Source organism: Neomonachus schauinslandi, chromosome 2, assembly GCF_002201575.2.
Source record: "Neomonachus schauinslandi chromosome 2, ASM220157v2, whole genome shotgun sequence".
Taxonomy (NCBI): Eukaryota; Metazoa; Chordata; class Mammalia; order Carnivora; family Phocidae; genus Neomonachus; species Neomonachus schauinslandi.
Genome location: NC_058404.1, coordinates 136755064 through 136768624, shown reverse-complemented (window position 1 = coordinate 136768624; position 13561 = coordinate 136755064). Strand labels below are relative to the sequence as shown.

Below are 13561 nucleotides of genomic sequence, written 5' to 3'. Positions count from 1 at the left end.
ATTGTGGTAATCATTTTACAATGTATATGTATTATCAAATCATTATGTGGTACATCTTAAACTAATACAATATTATATGTGATGTCTGATAAAGGGTTAATCAAAATATATAAAGAACTTCTAAAATTCAGCACCCAAAAAACAAACAGTTCAGTTAAAAAATGGGCAGAAGACATGAATAGACATTTTTCCAAAGAAGACATACAGATGGCTGACAGACACATGAAAAGATGCTCAACATCACTCATCATCAGGGCAATACAGATCAAAACTACAAGGAGATATCACCTCACACCTGTCAGAATGGCTAAAATTAACAACACAGGAAACAATAGGTGTTGGTGAGGATGCAGAGAAAGGGGAACCCTCCTACACTGTTGGTGGGAATGCAAGCTGGTGCAGACACTCTGGAGAACAGTATGGAGGTTCCTCAAAAAGTTAAAAATAGAACTAACCTACGATATAGCATTTGCCCTTCTAGGTATTTACCCAAAGGATACAAAAATACTGATTCAAAGACCCAAAGGATACAAAAATACTGATTCAAAGAGATATGTGTACCTTGATGGTTGTAGCAGCATTGTCAACAATAGCCAAATCATGGAAAAGCCCCAATGTCCATCGACTGCTGAATGGATAAAGAAGAGGTGTGTGTACACACACACACACACACACACACACCGGAATATTATTCAGCCTTATAAAAAAGAATGAAATCTTGCCATTTGCAACGACATGGATGGAGCTAGAGTGTATTGCGCTAAGTGAAATAAGTCAGTTAGAGAAAGACAAATACTATATGATTTTACTCATATGTGAAATTTAAGAAACAAAACAGATGAAAATAGGCAGAAAAGGAGGTGAACCAGAAAACAGACTGTTAACTATAGAGAACAAACAAGGTTACTAGAGGGGAGGGGGCAGGGGGATTGGTTAAATGGGTGATGGGTATTAAGGAAGGCACTTGTGATGAGCACTGGGTTTTGGATATAAGTGGATATAAGTGATGAATCACTAGATTCTATACCTAAACTAATGTAACACTGTATGTTAACTAACTGGAATTTCAATGAAAACTTGAAAAAAAACATTGAAATTAAAAACAACAACAATACTATGTCAATTATATCTCCATGAAACTGGAAATTAAAAAAAAAAAAAGAAAGAAAGAATTGGATGAACCTAGCAGTCAGACACCTTCAGAATGGGGCCTTATGTCCAGCACTTCGTCAGGCCTTATGTTACTTCACTTAAGGGAGGATGCTATACCTGATCTCTCGTGGTTAGCTGGCCCTACCTTCTAGACATTTCTCATCTTTGCCTCACAGTAAGGTGCTTATGGAATGCCCAAAAAAGGAGAGAGGTATTTCTACTGAGCTGTATACGTATTGACTTTGTCAAGCTGGCAGAACAGGTTGCATGGTGGTTTTGCTGCTTCTTGCTAATAAAAGTTTGTGCTAATAGCAAGAAGAGTAAAGTTAATGAATCTGATAGCTACCCTAAGGAAGTAGAACCCCAAACCTAACAGGTTAAATCCATTCAGCCTGTTAGTAGCTACTTGCCAATCACTTATTTTCTAAATATGTTATTTGTATTTAGTTGTATATTATTCAAACTCTACCAAATAAGGCATTTTCCTTACTTTTACAATTTGGTAAAAGGAATAAAGAAAATGATTATGGGTTGTTACATGTGTAGAAATTTTTAGAAGGGCGCCTGGGTGGCTCAGTTCGTTAAGCGACTGCCTTCGGCTCAGGTCATGATCCCGGAGTCCCGGGATCAAGTCCCACATCGGGCTCCCTGCTCGGCAGGGAGTCTGGTTCTCCCTCTAACCCTACCCCCTCTTGCGCTCTCTCTCTCACTCTCTCTCTCTCTCTCTCAAATAAATAAATAAATAAAAATCTTAAAAAAAAAATTTTTTTAGAAAAAAAAAGGATGAGTCTTTTAAAAGTGTAAAACAAGGGGCGCCTCGGTGGCGCAGTCAGTTGAGCGTCTGACTCTTGGTTTTGGATCAGTTCATGATCAATCAGGGTTATGAGATTGAGCCCCATGTGGGGCTCCGCTCAGCATGGAGTCAGCCTGAGATTCTCTCTCATTCTCCCTCTGCCCCTCCCTCCCACTCACTCTCTCTCTCAAATAAATAAATAAATCTTTTTTAGAAAAACGTGTAAAACAAGTTTCAAGCTTATAACTGTCTTATTTATATTTATTTAAGGTTCTAGCATCTTGGACAGAGCTGTTATTGAACATAATTTGTTGTCTGCAAGCAAATTATATAATAATATTACCTTTGAAGAACTTGGAGCTCTTTTAGAGATCCCTGCAGCTAAGGTATTTTCTTGTTTCCAATATATAAAAAAGAAGTTAATAGACTATTGATGTAGTAAGAAATATGTAATTGATAGATATTGGCAACTGCAATAAAAATATACATAAAAAGCCTCAGGAAAATGGAAATAAATTCTTTGAATGTTAAAGTAGTACTGTGATGGAATTGTCTTAGATCTTTGCTTTTCTTAAACTATATTTTATGATAAAGTGAGGTGTTCCAGGTTTTGATACCTGTTTTGTAAGAATCTTTGCTTAGTGTCTTTAAATCCACTTCATAGTGTTTTCTGATTTCTGATGAACTTGAGATTTTGGTACATGCCTTACTTCTTTTTCTGTTCTCGTTGACTCAAAGGTTAAACATTTCATCTGTTTGAAAGAATAACTGATAATTCTCTAGGCTATTCTGTGGTAACTTTTATGCTTGATTTATCTTAATTTGACTGAGTTAGTATGAAATTAATTTCATTTTTAGTCATGATAAGGGTTTGGTTGGCTCTGTACAAATACCAACAAAGTACCAGTAGTCTTTAGAGGGTATTTCAGCTATCATTTAAAAAACATTCTCTTAATTTTAGATAAGAGTAAAAATAAGCAATCAACCTACTTTTACCTAACTTGCATACCTTAAAGTCATGTAGTAATGGTTCACATCCCCTTTTATCTGTTGGTGAAATTGTAATTTAGAATTTCCTAACATAGTTCCTTTACTTGTACACATTCAATACACAGTACAGGAAATGGAACAATTTGGGAACCAAAGCTTAAGTTCCCATTAAAAGATACTTTCTTCTTAGACTGAGATTTAGGGAAGTGAATATATATTTAATAATATAATACAGTCTGTTTAGGATTTATTGTGAAGATGGTCAGAATTACTAAAATGACCAAGTCATAAGCCAGTTTGCTTGCACATAGTAAACATGAAACATGTCTTTAGGAGCTAGGTAGAGGACGTTCTGGTTCCCTTTAATGTCTTTATTTTTTTTTTAAGATTTTATTTATTTATCTTAGAGAGTAATAGAGGGAGAGCACTGAGGGAGAGTGAGAGGGAGAAGCTGCCTCCCTGCTGAGCAGGGAGCCCAATGTGCGACTTGATCCCAGGACCCCAAGATCATGACCTGAGCCGAAGGTAGACACTTAACCGACTGAGCCACCCAGGCGCCCCTCTCTTTAATTGTCTTTAGAATCCTTTTAATTTTTATTTATCTATTTATTTTTTAAAAAAGATTTTTTTTTTTAAAGTAATCTCTACACCCAGCGTGGGGCTCGAACTCACAACACCAAGATCAAGAGTCCCAGGCTTTACCAGCTGAGGCAGCCAGGCGCCCCTTTTTAATTCCCTTTTAAATTTGAACATCATTCCTCCTTCAAAATACTACTTTCTTCAAAAATATTATTTTCTTAAAGAATTTTTTAGGTGATAAACACTGTAAATTTAAATGAAATAAAAAGAAAAACTAGTTTGTTTAGGTTTTTTTCAAGTGTGGATCTCAGTGAGAAGAAAAATTGTTAGTTTGATTTTAAGCAGAGGAAGAAATTGGTAAGAGTGCTAGGTTCTTGTCCAAAATCTCACAAGTAAAACAGATCCCAGGGTATATTAAAATAATCAATTATACCCAGAAGAACTGGGGGATAAAATAGGCAGATTTACAAGAGTAATCTTGTGGTGAATGGCAGATGAACATATACAGAAAGTGTGTGGGTAGCTAAACCAAGAGATTTCAGTTCTCTTATATGTGAGTAACTGTTAGATATGATAAAGTCTATGAGAGTTTATTGTTTCTTTGGATTTTTTTTTTTACAGGCAGAAAAAATAGCATCACAAATGATAACAGAAGGACGTATGAATGGATTTATTGATCAGATTGATGGAATAGTTCATTTTGAAAGTAAGAGGTTTTGCTTATTTCTATCATAATGAAATGGCAGGAAACTCTTGTATATTTATGATTAGGACATGTTGAACAATTTCCTTTGATCCAGTATATTACTACTGGAATGAACTTATTTCCCAAAGAAATAATTTAAAATAATTTTTATGAACTTACATTCATGGATCTACTTAATGCAGCATTTTTATGCTGTGGAAAAATTTGAAACTGGAATCGTTATGCCAATTCATTCACTTACTCATCAAGCACCACATACAATGTATCAGGCATGTAGAGATTCCAGTGGATTTCTTCAGCAGCACATTAAACTCATGGAGGCAGACAGATAAGTCTATCTGTTGACTCTCGTCAAGCCTATTCCTCCTCAGCCCCTATTCCTACCTCATTTCCACCCTGGACCTTGCTGAACCTGGAACCATGCTACTTGTAAGATTTGAATTTGAAATACTCTCACCATAACCTTTACCCTGTCTTTCTAGCAGTTTGTGTCAGTTAAGTGCCACTTCAGCTCCTCCCTGACTACTTTCGAGCCTCTGGTCCATTAATGTTAACTTTTTTCCAGTCAGCCCAGTCCTTTTTTGTCTTCACTCTTCCTATCCACGTTGGCATCCATGATTCATTGTATCTTTTTTTTTTTAAGATTTTATTAATTTTTATTTTATTATTTTTTTAATATATTTTATTTATTTATTTGAGAGAGACAGAGATAGTGAGAGAGAGCTCGAGCAGGAAGGAGGGGGAGAAGCAGACACCCCGCAGGGCAGGGAGCCCGATGTGGGGCTCGATTCCAGGACCCTGGGATCATGACCTGAGCCGAAGGCAGAGGCTTAACCATCTGAGCCACCCAGGCTCCCCTAATTTTTATTTTAGAGAGAGAGAGAGTGTGTGAGCAGGGAAGGAGCAAAGGGAGAGAGAGAGAATCTCCAGCAGACTCCATGCTGAGCGCAGAGCCCAAAGCAGGGCTCAGTCTCAGGACTCTGAGATCATGACCTGAGCTGAAACCAAGAGTTGGTCACTCAACCGACTGAGCCACCCAGGCGCCCTGATCATTATTTTCATTACTGTTTCCTAGGTGCCCTAGATGCCTTGCCTGTTAACTTTTTTTTCTGGCTGTCTAGGAAAGCTTCACCTGGAATGAACCCATTCTCCATCTTTTTCATTCCTGTACTCGGGTAGCTAACGTTGTTGGAGAAGAGTCAGAACACCAGACAGATTGATAACCACCGCAAATTCAAGGTCATGGGTTCTCAACAGTACCTGGGATTCTTTTTTTTTTTTTTTTAAGATTTTTATTTATTTATTTGACAGAGAGAGAGACAGCAATAGAGGGAACACAAGCAGGGGGAGTGGGAGAGGGAGAAGCAGGCTTCCTGCTGAGCAGGGAGCACAATGTGGGGCTTGATTCCAGGACCCTGGGATCATGACCTGAGCCGAAGGCAGATTAATGACGAGCCACCCAGGTGCCCCAGTACCTGGGATTCTTGACACATTTCTCTAATCCACCCTTTTTTTCTACTCTGCAGTGAGTATATCAGATTTCATTTTTCTTAAATCTCAGACTTTTCTCCTCCTTCACTCTCAGCAGCAAACCTTGTTTCCTGTTTCACAGAAAAAAAATCTATCAGTATGAAATTAAATTAACTTCTTGATCAGATTTATAAAACTTCTGAATTTTAAATATCATGTGATTATCTTTTTCTTCCTTTGTGTTATACTGGAGGTGGTTTCTGTCTCCCTTTCCAGTTCTCCTTGTGCTTTGGATCCCTTCTCTGACTGGTGTCCCTCCCTCTCAACAATTTTTTAGGAACTTGAAATTAGCAGTTATTTTGTCTGTTTTCATTCTTTCTTGCTCTGTTGGCTTCTTTCCATCAATATTTAAACATACTTGGGTCTCTCCCATTTTAACAAAGATCTTTTTATCTTTCAGGTCTCATTTTGACTTTTCAGCATATTGAGTAGCATTGATCCTTTACGACTTTTTGAACTATCCCCGCCACCCACACCGTCTTGATTCCTTCATCTCTTTCACCCCATTCTCCTGCTTTCCCTCCTCCTTTTCCAGTGATTCTTCCAGTCATCTTTGTAGATTCTGTAGTGCCTTTAAATATAAATATTGCTTAGGGCTAACTCCAGGCCTTTTCTTCCTCACTCTACTGTTCCCCTTGGTAATTCCATCTGTTCCCATTGATTCAGTTGCCATCTCTATGCGGACAATGCTTATATTTGCCTTTCTAGTGTATAATTCTCTTCTGAGTCCTAGACCCAGTGGTGTTAAGTGACTATTAGGTATTTTCCACCTGTTTGTTTGTTGAGCATCTCAGAATGAACATATTCCAAACTGAATTCATTATCTCCCCTCCCTGTCTCCCTTCCACAACCCACCAACCAGCCAGCCAGCCAAAAGCTGCATTGTTCACTTTCTCCAGCATTCCTTATCCTTGACCCCTCTTCTTTGCTGCCCAGAATCCTTTCAGTTTTATCTCCTAGGTGCATCTGGAACCCATATACTTGTCTTCATTTCTTACTGTCACCAGCCTATTCTGAAACCTCCTCCACCTTCTGGGCTTTTCCCCCTCACGTCTGCAATTGCTCCTTTCTGGCCCAATTGCCACAGTACAGCCAGAATGATTGTGATCTTTTCATAAGGCAAGCAAATAAAACAAATAAAAACCAAATTATTAAATCATGTCAGTTGTGTTTCTGAAGTAAGGCAATGCATACCATAAACACATTTTAAAATTCTTATGCAGCCAAATATGTCAGTTTTTAATTTTATGGCTTTTTAGTTTCCTGTATTGATTTAAAAGGTCTCATTCAGGGCGCCTGGGTGGCCCAGTCGTTAAGCGTCTGCCTTCGGCTCAGGTCATGATCCCAGGGTTCTGGGATCGAGCCCCGCATCGGGCTCCCTGCTCCACGGGAAGCCTGCTTGTGTTCCCTCTCTCGCTGTGTCTCTCTCTGTCAAATAAATAAAATCTGTAAAAAAAAAAAAAAAAGGTCTCATTCACTTTGTGGTAAAACTAATATTTTTCTAAAATTTCTTCTAATATTTTTATTCATGTTTAGAAATATCTGTCTATAGTTCATTTTTGTGTATAATTTTAAGGTATGGTCTAGTTTATCTTTTTTTTAAGATGGATTGCTAATTTGCAAGTACTATTTATTAAGTAAAACATACTTTCTGATCTTTGACAAATATTAGGTTCCACATACATGTTTGGATCTCTTTCTGTAATCTGTTTGGTTCCACTGATCTGTAACAATATGATAATAAACAAATTTATAGTAAATTTTGCTGTTGGAAAAGCATCTCCTACCCCTCCACTGCTATGTTTTTATTGAGTTGAAATTCACATAACATGAACCATTTTAAAGTGAGCAGTTCAGTGGCCTGTAGTAGGTTCACAGTGTTGTGCAACCACTAACTCTACCTAGTTCCAAAACATTTTCATCTTCCCAAAAGGAAATTTTGTGCCTATTAAGCAATTGCTCCTCATCCCTCCTTCTCCCAGCCCCTGTCAGCCGCTGTCTGAATTTTTTTAGGACTTACCTCTTCTGGATACTTCATGGAAATGCAGTCATGCACTATGTGACCTTTGACTTCTCTCACTTAACATAGTGCTTTCCGGTTCCATTCGTGTCATGGCATGGAAGTGGTACATATTCCGCGGTAGAGATAACACTACAGTGTTGACACTGTTCTTAATTTTCAAAATCATGTTGGCTGTTCTCAAACATCAGTTCTTCCATATTAACTTTAAATATTGTCCTGTTTAGAAAGCAACACAGGAAGGGGGATTATCTTTGTAGTTTTTTAAAAATTTACATATTAACAGGGAAGGACTTTTTTTTTATGATATTGCATCTTTCCATCTGGGACTCATTTGTGTCTACTCAGATTATTTTATGTCCTTTCTTAAAATTGTTTTATTTTAGTTTTTCTTTTCTGTGCCCATTTTTGTAAATTTGGGTACTGTTTCGAATGGGATATTCCCTCAGGTTTATCATTTCTAATTGCATATTGCTGATGCAGAACAAATCCTGGTGTTTTCATGTTGAGTTTTTTTGTTTTTTTGTTTAAACATTAAAATATTTATCTCTCAGAGTCCAGTAGAGACAGCCTTGACTATATAAAGAGATTTGCTTTCTCCAGTAGGTGGCAGTGTCTTATGAATCAAGAAACTGGTGATGAGATAGGTTCAGTGACGCTTTTATTGTGGTGGCTTTTGTGATTGAGGTGCTTTGGTTGGTTTTATTTTGTTTTCATGAATAATAACATGGATCTGTGTGGATATGTTTTTTGGCTTTGTGCTTTGTGCCAGTAATTTGGGTACTTTCCTTAATTAGCTTAATTTTATTAGCCAAGATTTTTGGAATAGATTTTTGAAAATTAATACTACTGTGTTTATCTTTTAACTCACACTTGCTATGAATATATGGAGTAATGTTCAGCTGTGTACATTGTTCTTTTCTGTAGCACGGGAAGCCCTGCCAACGTGGGACAAACAGATCCAGTCCCTTTGTTTCCAAGTGAATAACCTGTTGGAGAAGATTAGTCAGACAGCGCCAGAATGGACAGCACAAGCCATGGAAGCGCAAATGGCTCAGTGAATGCTTGCAGGGCTCTGTGCACACGACAGCTTTTACAATGTTGTACAGATTAATTTCACGGTCTCTCCAAAGCATTTGCATCTGACCTTACATATTTCAATCCCTTTTATGCTGGATTCCATTTAAAGAAGACATTGTTAGAACAGAAAGCGCAAGCATTTAAAAATATGTAGTTCCTATATATTCAGGGTCTCTGTGTCTCAAGCTAACTCAAATGTTCTGAAAGCTTTTTCTTTAAACGGAGTAAGTGAAATAGCCGTGGCTAAAAGGTTTGGGATTTGTGATAACTTTGTAGTCATGTAAAATGTTAAAGTGCTTCGTGCCTCTCCAAACGTGGTAATTCTAATAAATGGAGAAGTGAGCCAAATAAAAGTAGTACTTGGTTTTTAATTAGCGAACAGTGTTTTGTTCATTTTTCCTTTCATTTCACTAGACATTGATTTATACCACGTGCTAGAACCGCAAAGCTGTGCCATGACACCGGTTCTCCAGCCAGTCGGTCACAGAGCCAGTAGCCAGCAGCGGAATACTTGTAATTGCGCCAAGCACTGGAGCGCACAGGAAGGAGCTTTTCATTTCTTAGAGACAGGTCTGGGAAGGCTCCTCGGAGAGGGTTATTTCAGGCCAGCTTGATAGAGAAAATCAGGGAAGGACTAAAAACAAGTTTGTAGAAAACTTCCAGTTTCAGCTCCAACATGTGAAGGGCCTGGAAGTCATTACTCCATCCTCACAATAAGAAAAAGGCTGAACAGGCTGAAAGTAGGTGGCTTTTCTTATTTCTACAAGAGAATTGAGGTCACAGGGCAAACTACTGCAAAAACTGGAAAGACAGGCATATAGACTCGCAGTTGAGCGAGCTTACTGGGAGCAAAAGCTACTGGAGCAGTAACTGATAGGAACAGTGAAATGGTAACTTTGACAAGTTACTGGAGGCTGAGTGTAAACTAGCTTGACAGTTAAAACCCCCTGAGGGCCCACTCTCAGGGGAGGCTCTGTACTGTCTAGGATTTATCCCCAGGAACCCCATCAAGTTCTCAGGATTGAGATCAGGATCCTCTGTGTTTCAGGCAGGACAGGGGAAGGGAAAGTAACTATTTTGAAATACACCTGGATCTTCTTCCATGACAAAGGCCTGCCCTCTAAGGAAAACCAACCACATTACCAGAGCCTCATCCATCCTGGGGCAAGAGCAGTTAGACCATTCTAGCCCCCTGGAGCCTTCTTGTGTCACGTAAGAGGAGGGAAAAAAACGCTAAGAAACACTTCTGAAGGTCACAGCCCAGGGACTCAGGGTAAGTATAAACAGATTTAGAATCGTAAGATTATACAATACTTCCCAAATCCTTTACATCACATGGGACTCCAGTGTCATAATAGCGGAATTTGACTGAGAGTGATAGGACACACTCTTTAAGAAAGTATTCTTAGGGAGACAGTACAACAGGGAAGAATAAAAACAAGGAAAAGAGGAAACTGAAGTCTACACAACTATAGCAAATATTAAATGCAGCCCAGCTCCTACCTGGATTAACATAAAACCTAATACTAAAAGCCTAATTTCCTCAGTTCCTGTTTACCTGATACATCATGTCTGGCTTTCAACCAAAAAAACCTACAAAGCATAATGAAAAAGCAAACAAACAAACATAAAAACAAAAACAATTTGTTTTCTTGTTGTTATTGTTTTAGAGGGTATGGTGAGGGGCAGAGGGAAAGAGAGAATCTTAAGTAGGCTCCATTCCCCGGGGCAGACGGAGCCCAATGCGGGGCTTGATCTCACACACCTGAGATCATGACCTGAGGGGAAATCAAGAGTCGGATGCTTAACTGACTGAGCCACCCAGATGTCCTGAAAAATACAATTTGAAGAGACAAATCCAGCATCAGAATCAGATGGGTATGGCAGGGATGTTTGAACTAATCAGACCAAGAATTTAAAGCAGCTGTGCTTAATTTGCTAAGGGTTTTTAGTGGAAAATAGGCAACATCCAAAAACAGATGGGTAATGTAAGTAGAGAGATGGAAACTCTAAGAATTAAGAAGAAATGCTAGAAATAAAACACCCTAACAGAAATGGAGATGCCTTTGATGGGACTAATCATCAGACTGAACACACCTGAAGAAAGATCAGTGAGCTTGAAAATATGTCGGTAAAAACTTCCCAAATTGAAATGCAAATAGAAAAAAAAAAAAACTATCCAACAACTATGGGCCAATTATATAAGCTATAACATAGGTATAATGGAAATACCAGGAGAAGAAAGGAACAGAAGAGAGATTTGTGATAATAATGGCTATTTTCCAAAATTAATGATGGACACCAAACCACAGGTCCAGGAAGCATAGAAAAGAGCAAGTATGATAAATACGAAAAACATCTACACCTGAGCATATCATATTTAAACTGTAGAAAACAAGGACAAAAAGTCTTAAAAAAAAAGCTAGGGGAAAAAATACCTTTTTTTGTTTTGTTCTGTTTGTTGTTTTTTTTTTTAAGATTTTTATTTATTTATTTGACAGAGAGAGACACAGCGAGAGAGGGAACACAAGCAGGGGGAGTGGGAGAGAGAGAAGCAGGCTTCCCGCGGAGCAGGGAGCCCGATGCGGGGCTCGATCCCAGGACCCTGGGATCATGACCTGAGCTGAAGGCAGACGCTTAACAACTGAGCCACCCAGGCACCCCTGTTTTGTTCTGTTTTTAGAGAGAGAGCACAAGTGAGAGGGGCAGAGGGAGAGGGAGAGAGAGTTCCAAGCAGACTCTGCTGAGCACGGAGGCTGATGCAGGGCTTGATCTCACAACTCTGAGATCAGGACTTGAGCCAAAATCAAAAGTTGGTCACTCAACTGACTGTGCCACCCAAGCGCCCCCAAAACACCTTTTCTATAAAGGAGCATGAATAAGAATGATATTGGATTTCTCATCAGAAACCATGCAAGCAAGAACAGAGTGTAGATATTTAAGATGTTGAAAGAAAAAACTCACCAACAGAGGATATTATCCAGCAAAATTATCCCTTAAAAGTGAAAGACGAAGAGTCAGCAAAAACTGAAGAAATTTGCCGGAGATCTGCCTTACAAGAAGTGCTAAAAGTTCTTCAGAGTGAAGGAAATGGCATGGGTTAGAAACTCGGATAAAGGACATGCACTGGAAAACAAATAGATGAAGATAAATTAAAATCTTTTAAAAAAATTTTAATTGGTCTAATAGATGACTTTGTTCAAAATAATAGCAACAATTTTTTAGTGTTTATAGCATATGGATAAATAAAATGAATGACAGCAATGATGGGAGGCAGAAATTGGAAATATTCTTTTATAAGATTGCTTACTACCCATGAAACAGTATAGTGTTTAAACATGGACTTAGATTAGTTGTAAATGTACATTGCAAACTGGAAGGTAACTTATAAAAATTTAAAATATATATACAGTTGATATGCTAACAGAGAAGGGAGAAAGTGGAATCATAAAATGCTCAAAACCAGAGCATCAAGAACAGAGCATTAAAATACATGAGGCAAAAACTGATAAGACAGCAAGGACAAATAGAGGAATCCATTGTTAGATTTAGAGACTTCAGCACCCCCTTATTAGCAATTGACAGATCCAAAAGGCAGAAAATCACTAAGGACATAGTTGAACTCATCGGCACCATCAGTCAATGGGATCTAATTGACATCTATAGACTACTTCATCCAACAACAGCATAGTATTTATTTTTCTTAATCTCACATGAAACATTCACGAAGATAGACCACATCCTGAGTCATAAAACACATCTTTTTTTTCCTATTTTGCCTTATTACCTCAATGAACAGTTGGAATTTGAAATTTTAAGAAATGTATGTGTGTTGAAGGTCATGAAAGTAGGGAATTTTTAGAGTGAAGAAGTGACAGGAGAATAGGCTAAAGAGGTAAACTGAGGCTATATTATGAGGGGCCAGGGAAAATTTGGGGTCTTTTTTTAGAATCTTCACCATTGAACTTGTGGCAGGCAGTCTATAAGATGGATTGGAAAGAAGGTAACAGGAGCTAGAGTTACTAGAGGTAGGCAGACTAGTTCAGGAGCTATGCACCTGACTTTCCAAAGAGATCATGGCAGTGAAGACAAAGAGGACAGATTGATTCATTCAATAAATGATTTGAGTAGGTATCTAGTAGGTATCGGGCATTGTTCTAGGCACTGGGGAAATAGCAACAAGCAAAATAGATCATCCATTGAGGGTATCAAGTGGAGTTTAAGTGACAGAAGCCAGTGTCTGATTAGATGTGAGGAGAAGGGAGAAGGGTGTGATTAGTCAAGTCAGGACTCATTGATACTCATTGATACTTAGATTTCTCATCTTGAACAACTGAGTAAGTGGTGATATTGTTTGACATGTGGGGTAGAGAAGGCCTAGGGGACATCCAGATGGACTTGGTTAGTAGGCAGCTGAAGAGTCATTCAGAACATCAGTAGTAAGGGGGAGACTGGAAATACAGTCCTCCCTGACATCTAGGAGGCAGTTGAAGCCATACAAGTAGATGACACTAAGAAGAACAGGAGGTATGAAAAGAGCGGATCCCGGACAGAACCTTGCAAAGCATCTAAATCCACGAGGCAAGGAAAAGAAGCGGTAGAGCACTCAAGTTTGCTCAGTGCCTAGTAAGGTCCAGGGGCTTTTATATTTGCTCTCCCTGAAACTTCCCAATAAACCTATCCAGTGGTTTTGCCTCCCCTTTACCCCATC

The 13561-nt window shown here is 38.5% G+C and overlaps 1 protein-coding gene across 5 annotated transcripts in view; it reads left to right on the top strand.

Moving 5' to 3' along the window:
- The window catches only part of COPS4 (COP9 signalosome subunit 4), a 37112-nt gene extending 27633 nt beyond the window's left edge, over nucleotides 1-9479 (top strand). For 3 of the 5 annotated variants that reach the window (XM_021702455.1, XM_021702458.1, XM_021702456.1), the window contains 3 exons: nucleotides 2216-2331; nucleotides 4136-4220; nucleotides 8698-9479. In XM_021702455.1, the coding sequence (XP_021558130.1) occupies nucleotides 2216-2331; nucleotides 4136-4220; nucleotides 8698-8831 (335 nt within the window). In that variant the 3' untranslated portion in view covers nucleotides 8832-9479. The remainder of the gene's footprint in view (nucleotides 1-2215; nucleotides 2332-4135; nucleotides 4221-8697) is intronic. The other 2 variants (XM_044912687.1, XM_021702459.1) reach the window with 2 other exon arrangements.
- The last annotated feature ends 4082 nt before the right edge of the window (nucleotides 9480-13561 follow it).